This window comes from Grammomys surdaster, unplaced genomic scaffold, assembly GCF_004785775.1.
Source record: "Grammomys surdaster isolate TR1022 unplaced genomic scaffold, NIH_TR_1.0 125178, whole genome shotgun sequence".
NCBI classification, from domain to species: Eukaryota; Metazoa; Chordata; class Mammalia; order Rodentia; family Muridae; genus Grammomys; species Grammomys surdaster.
The window spans coordinates 748,485-755,799 of record NW_021620070.1 but is presented as its reverse complement, the minus strand read 5'-3'; the positions used below and the strand labels follow the sequence as shown (position 1 = coordinate 755,799).

General features: G+C 37.3%; 1 protein-coding gene across 1 annotated transcript in view; it reads right to left on the bottom strand.

Annotated features, from left to right (window-relative positions):
* Positions 1–7,315, bottom strand: part of Mpp1 (membrane palmitoylated protein 1) — a 24,339-nt gene that overhangs the window by 3,329 nt on the left and 13,695 nt on the right. The window contains exons 5-9 of the mRNA XM_028785269.1: positions 5,808–5,876; positions 4,618–4,814; positions 2,586–2,692; positions 891–971; positions 241–321 (exon numbers count right to left, since the gene is read on the bottom strand). Of these exons, the coding sequence (XP_028641102.1) occupies positions 241–321; positions 891–971; positions 2,586–2,692; positions 4,618–4,814; positions 5,808–5,876 (535 nt within the window). The remainder of the gene's footprint in view (positions 1–240; positions 322–890; positions 972–2,585; positions 2,693–4,617; positions 4,815–5,807; positions 5,877–7,315) is intronic.

Sequence of the window (7,315 nt, the reverse complement as noted above, 5' to 3'; positions counted from 1 at the left end):
GTTGGCTTTTCAATGTGGATTCCAAAGACTGAAATCAGGACCTCATACTTTCCAAGAACTTTACTGACAGAGTTATATCCCCAGCCCCCCAAATTTTCAGTTTTCATGATTAAACATTTGAAATAAAACAAGAACAAGACCATGTGACATTTCAGAAAAACGCTGATTCTAAATTTTGTAACAGGACATTTCCACCTGACCCTTAGGCATAATAACCCAAAGCACCTGAGAAATACTTACATGGGGCAGGGTATACAAACTTCTCTGGATTCTGACTGAGCAGAGCATTCTTAATGTGGCTACGACCCACTCCACTGGCTCCTGTGTGAGGATAAAAGAAAGGTTTCCATCAGTTTCATTCAGAAACACTGGTGGGGAGATGGATTTCTTTATTACAGTGCTCACAGTGGCTAGTAGATAAAAACAGTTTGGTGCTGTAACAAGGCTGCAACTGAGTCCTTAGAATTGTCAAGATTTGGGGCCACCAAATAGCTTTAATTCTTTTGCATCCATTTGAGTGAGAAGTCTTTCTAAGGCCTAGGAGTTAAGATGTTGAACATAATTGCTATTTCTACAGAGGAATTAGCTACTGGGAAGTTTTCTTTTTATTTTCTAAGCCATCCAAACAGGTAGACAAAGAGCAAACCGAATACAAAAGAATTATGTGCTAAAAACAGTAGAAAAACTTGTAATATGAACCAGATCCAGATAGATTACTTGTAGGATCCAAACGTTCTTTATAACTACTATGTGAAGTATCTAAGAGACCACACTCCATATCTTCCTCACTGCCTTTCCTGAAGAAGGGTGGACACATAACACGGGATTGGAAATAAAGACAGAATTGTGCTCTTGAATTAGCAAATTGGTGAGGAGCAGTGAAAAGATACCGATCAACACCAGGGTCTTCCTTTTGAATGCAGGGAGCCGAACAACTTCCTCATAGGAAACAACATCCAACTGGTCAAAAACTAGAAACAAAGAAAATCAAACCATATTAATTTTCAGAGGTGTGGTGATAAAGCACTGGCTGGGGTTAAGTTGCTGACACACTTGATCCAGCAATGAGGGAACGCTGGGTGTGGTGGTACATACCTACAATCCTAGCACTGACTACAAAAAGTAAATAAAATGCAGGGAGAGAGACCATGGACATGAAATCAGAGGGGGGAGGGGTCACTGGGAGGGATGTTAGATATTTCTATGTGATGAAGAGTGACTTTATGCAGTGAGACTGGCCACACCAAACTCCAGCTCAATTTCATGCCTACCTATGTTGTGAAAAAATAAGTGGAATCCAAACTTATAAGTAGAATAAAGACTGTTTTGCTAATTGAATATGCTAGCACAATTGCTGTAGCAGCTAGAGGAGGTGTGGAACAGGATGTGAGAGCAGGCTCATTCTGTATTACAGATGCATGTACTCCCTTTAGTCTATGATTTGATTTTCTCAGCATCCACCATCTGAACTTTTCACATGGCTCTGTAGGCCAGTCCTTAGGATTCTGATTTTATATGCTTTTTTATAACTCTATGTTCTTCTCTGTATCCTTCTGACCTGACCTTTTCAGTCTCTTCCAGTCTCAGTATAGTAATGGTTCTCTATCTCCAACACAGATTCCATCTTTCTAGAACTTTTAACTTGGGTGTCTCATAGGCACTTTTAGAGTTCAATAATATCAACACCATCACTGTAACCCTTTTAACATCCCTTATTTTAGAGAACAGAACCAATATTGACCCAACCATTCAAGATAGAAAGGGACTCTTAGGCAGACACTCCTCTACTCCTTCACAGATGCCTTGGCTGTGGTAGCTTCAGGTTCTTTGATTTGTTCATGCACCTGTCATTATCTCTGAATGCTCTCAACAGGATGGAAACATTGAATAAATTATAGATTAGTATTCATTTTTTTTAGTATTCATTTATTATCAGGAACCCACTTGAAATTCAGCCCTTCATATTCATAAGGCCTGTATCCTCAGATTCAATCAACCACAAATCAAAATATTTGAAAAAGTTTGCATCTATATTAAAATATATAGACTTTCTCTTTCATTATTTCCTAAACAATATAGTACAATTATTTATACAGCATTTTCATTGTATTAGAAAATCAAGATTTTCTTTTTCAGTCAGGGTCTCACTATGTAGTTCTGCTTTGCTTAAAATTTGCACAGGAGGATATAAATAAGTCCTATATAAGTTCTACACCCTTTTATTTGAGGGTGTTGAGCATCTGTCAATTTTGATAACTACTGGGTACTGGAACCAGTCCTCTGTAGATACTGAAGTTGGTGATCAGCAGAATAAAGATAACTATGGAGAAAAGTCTGGAAGACTTGATCAGTTGGTTACTTGAGACATGAGGTGATGAGTAGGTGTGGACAGACCACTAGCTTTCCTGCACATGCACTGGCATTGTCTCTTTAGTGAGTAAGGTAAAGCCAAAAGAAATGGGACATTTTCTATATACTATACATCCCACTACACACTGCAACCTCATCTCTTTCCTTTTGGTTAAAGAGGTAGATAAACACTAATGCTACTTGGACTCTGGAGGAAGGGGACACAGAAAACTTACTGGAACTGTGCTTAGCCAGGTACTTGTCTTTATACTTCTTCTTCTTCCCAAAGGGACTGCAACTTGGAGCTTCACTTGGAGCAGATTGAGCCACACTTGCCACTCTCCTGTGAAGAACAGATGACTAAAAGTCAGTAAGTCCTCAGTGCAAAAACCTGTGACAAATTAGGCTACCTCCTTTTTTTTCTATAGTTAAGTTTTAAAACTGACTGACCCACTTCCTTGACTCTAAAATTCTTCAGGCAGAGATGGCCTCACCCACTTCCTTTCCTTTTTTCTTTATAATTTTATGTTCTCACCCAGGCACCTGGCAGTGCAAATGTTTTCAGGAGGAAAAAGTAATCCCCCCACCCCTTAGTGCAGCCTGACCATTCTTCCACCTTTGAGGTGAGACCTGGAAAATTGGGCTGACACTCAGTTCATCATAAGAAATATATTATCTACAACAACCCTAATCTATAAATAAAGCACACAGAATCACATATATGACTGAAACAATAGCTTCAATAACAATACCATTTGTTTCTGTGTAATCTATACTGATGTTTCTATGAATCATCTTTTGTTTTTAGTCAGGGTCTTACTATGTAGCCGAGGTGGCTTTGAACTTGCCTCAGCCTTCTGAGCACTCTGAATTACAGTCCTGAGCCACAATACCTGATCCTCACTTAAAAAATACATGTTGTAGTCTACTAAATTGATTTCATGTCTCATTACTTAGCCTCAGTTTCACTTTGTGCTCTCCTGAGTCTTTCTTAGCTATCTGACTTTCCTGATCTATGTTCTTCACCAGGGGTTAGCTCTAAAGGTGGCCCAGAAGTTACAGACAGCATGCTCCAGGTTTTGACCAACATCTTCCAGTTCTGCACTGTATTTCTTCTGTTGTTCTAATGGCAAACATTAATTTATACCAAACACATTCTGTGGTTAGGTGCTATTTACAATAATTGGAAATGAGATCAAGCAGAACTCTAACTTCAAACTAAAGGTCTGTATATACGTTTGCAGGGCTAACCATACAACTAAGTGGGTTGTACTTACATATTTAGGAATTTGTATATTAAGAATATATATATATATATATGTATATATATGTATATATGTATATATTCAACTGCTAATGAAAAAAGAGGCCATGAGTTTTGAAGAGAACAAAGAAGGATATATGAGGAATTTAGAAGGAAGAAAAGGACAGATTGAGTTCCAGGACAGCCAGGGCTACACAGAGAAACCCTGTCTCGAAAAAAAACAAAACAAAAAACAAAATAAATAAATAAATAGATGGATTAAGTAAGAAAGAAGCCGAAAAAAAAAAGAAGGAAGAAAAGGAAGGGAGAAATGATGTAATTATATTATAATCTTAAAAAATATAAAAGAAATAGGTCTGGTACAGGAACAAACACTTTTTGAGGTTGTGATGTTATTTTCTACAAGGAGGTCAACAGTGAATATGGATTTTTTTTACCACTCTATGGTCATGTGCGGCAGCCTTGCACTAAGTCAGCAATCTGACTGGAGGACAAGAATCTGCATAAAAGACACATACTTAAAATGTAACTGTTTTCAGAAGTTTTCTTAGAAACAGTACTGAGTGATTGAAGGGATACAGGAAACAGGGAAGAGGACTTTTTTTGTTTGTTTGTTTTTTGTTTTTTCGAGACAGGGTTTCTCTGTGTAGCCCTGGCTGTCCTGGAACTCACTCTGTAGACCAGGCTAGCCTAGAACTCTCGAACTCAGAAATCCACCTGCCTCTGCCTCCCAAGTGCTGGGATTAAAGGCATGTGCCACCACCCAGTGGAAGAGGACTTTGTAACTGATAAGGGTGTTTAAGGAAACAGGCCAATAAAAGGCTCCTTTCCCTGAAACAAATGGCCTGAACCATATCAACTCCTGTGGACACTTCCTCATCTATTATGTAAAGAAAACTAGAACATATGTTTAAGAGATATGGTAAATATACACAAGACAGCAGATTACTGAAGCTAAGCAATTAGCTACTGCAGGTGCTTTCCACCAGCACAAACATGCTCACCATTCCTGTAGCTCAGGAGAAGGGATCAATCCTGCAGACTCTTTGGAGGAGCCCTCCACTCGCCCCTGCCACCAATTGCTATCATCTTTGTTGATTATCTGGATAATGTCTCCAGTAATAAACTTCAGTCCTGCCTCCTTGCAAGGGATAAGATTGTCCTTTTGAGGATCATAGTCAAACTGTGCTCTCATGAACATCTGTAGAAGAAGGCAAAAAGGACCTCAGGAAAAACACTAACATTAGAGCATGTACACAAAAAGTCCCACTATAAGGAAATGGGAAATGAGCAAGAATGAGGCAAAAATTGTAGGCATGCACCCACACATGTGCAGCTGGATTGTTCAAGTGTTCTTAAGTACGTACTGTTGTGTTTGCTGAAGAATCAAAACTGATCCTTTTAACAAGAAAGCATTTCTCATGAAATGCCTTTCTGGGTCACCATGTTGCATATTGCTATCTGAGTTGTCCATCTCAGAGTAGAAAGCTGCTACCATCCATCTGAAATGGATGTTTTCCTTGACAAGATACTCTCAAAAATATGGTAAAGTTGATAAACCTTTCTCTAGAGGAGAGTCTAGCAATATGAATATGTCCATCATCTTTAAATGTTGACATTCTTTGCCCTACCTTCTACCAAACTATGTATTTATCTTACATAAATCATGCTTATTTGTTTAAGAATGTTTATCACAACATTATTTATAAGAGCAAAGTATTAAAAACAATTTAATTTCCTAAGAAATTTTTATTTATCTGAGATAAATAAGTATCTGTTAAGTATATTACCACATAACGTGAAATTCCAATTTGTAGAAGAATATCTAATACCCTTGGGAATCCTGCTAACATTATGTGAAATAAGAATATTAATAAACAAAATAATTAATAAGCAAAATACCTAGAATGTTCAAAATTAAAAAGAAATGTTTGTCATAGGGAAAAATGACTAGAAGAAATTATACCAGAATTTAATACTGATCTGGAAGTATAAGCTGAAATAAATGCTCTCCTCCCAAGTTGTTTTAAGTCAAAATGTTTTATCACTGCAAGAGAAAGAAAACTCAAACACTGGTTATCTGTGGTAATAACATTAAGGAGCACAAATATAGGTCAAACAAATAAGGGAAGAAATAGTAAGGAGCTGAAAAAATTTTAGCCTATAGCACAACAGAGAAAATGGCATTATATACCTGTAGTGCAGGAAGGCGACTCTGCTGATTAGGAATTACTTTTAATGAGATCATTCCTTTGGTTTCCTTCTATTAAAAAAGAAAAGAAAAATGAGACTATAAAGAAAACTAACCTGGGGGATATAGGGTTTTATAAAGTCAGGGTTTTTACTACAGAACCATCTTTATAGTTTAAGATTTGGTCAGATATTACCTCCTGAACCATGAGATTGTCATGTGCTTCCTACACCAGCATAACTGAAGACACAAAAATAATAAAGCAATAGCTTATGACTTTCTCCTCTTCTGATCTTGGTCCCCAAAAGGTCCCTAGAAGTCTCTAAAATGAATACAAATATATCCATATCTTTCTCCACCCCAATGAGAACATTGCAAATATTTATAGTCACATGTTTATTTTGGTTTTTCTATATAGCTGAGGTTGGCCTTAAACTATGATCCTTCTGCCCCAGGCTCCCAAATCCCACCATAACTGGAAGTAGATACAAGTTTAACTTGTTATTGTCCTCCTAAGAACTTATATTACAGGCATAAGCTATATTGCATTCAGCTCAATGATTTATTTTGTAATTTTGTTACCATAACTACAGCTGATCATCCTCTCTCTTTTTTCTTGCAATTTAAGTAATAAAAATAGCCGGGCAGTGATGGTGCATGCCTTTAATCTCAGCACTTGGGAGGCAGAGGCAGGTGGATTTCTGAGTTCGAGAGTTTGAGGCTAGCCTGGTCTACAGAGTGAGTTCCAGGACAGCCAAGGCTATACAGAGAAACCCTGCCTCGAAACCCCCCCCCAAAAAAAAGGAGAAGAAAAAGAAGAAGAAAAAAGAAATCATTTAAACAAAAGTAATAAAAATATACCTAATTATCACATACAAATATTTTCAAATTATGTTTATATCATATAATGACTAAACAGTTAATTAACATGTATTACCTCACTACTTATTTTTGTTGTGATAATACTCAAGATATACTCTCTTAGCATTTTCCAAGAATAATATCCATAGTTATTATACATCTCTCCATGATGCCCACCTATCCCCAGTCCCTGATCAGCACCATTCCACTCTCTATTTCTACAGATTTGCCTTTCTGGATTCTATGTATGTAAGAGTTTATTTGATAACCATCTTTCTATGTCTGGCTTATTTATATCATGTCTTCCTGGTGCACCCATGTGGCTATGATGGATTGTGCAGTAGTAACTGCGCAGATTTTTAAAAGGTTGGTCAGTAGTTTTTTGTTTCTTTTGCCCAGTTTCCTATTTATTTTTGTTTTGAAAATGAAATTTAGATTTCCCTAGAATTATTAGCTCTTTTCTGATCTACTATCTTTTTAGCTTATGCTCATTTGCAACCAGCCCAATGTTAAGAGGCTCACTTTAGGGACCGATTTTCTGACATCACTCCTTGTACTTTAGGGGCCAATTTTCTGACATCACTCCTGGTACTTTAGGGGCCAATTTTCTGACATCACTCCTGGTACTTTAGGGGCCGATTTTCTGACAT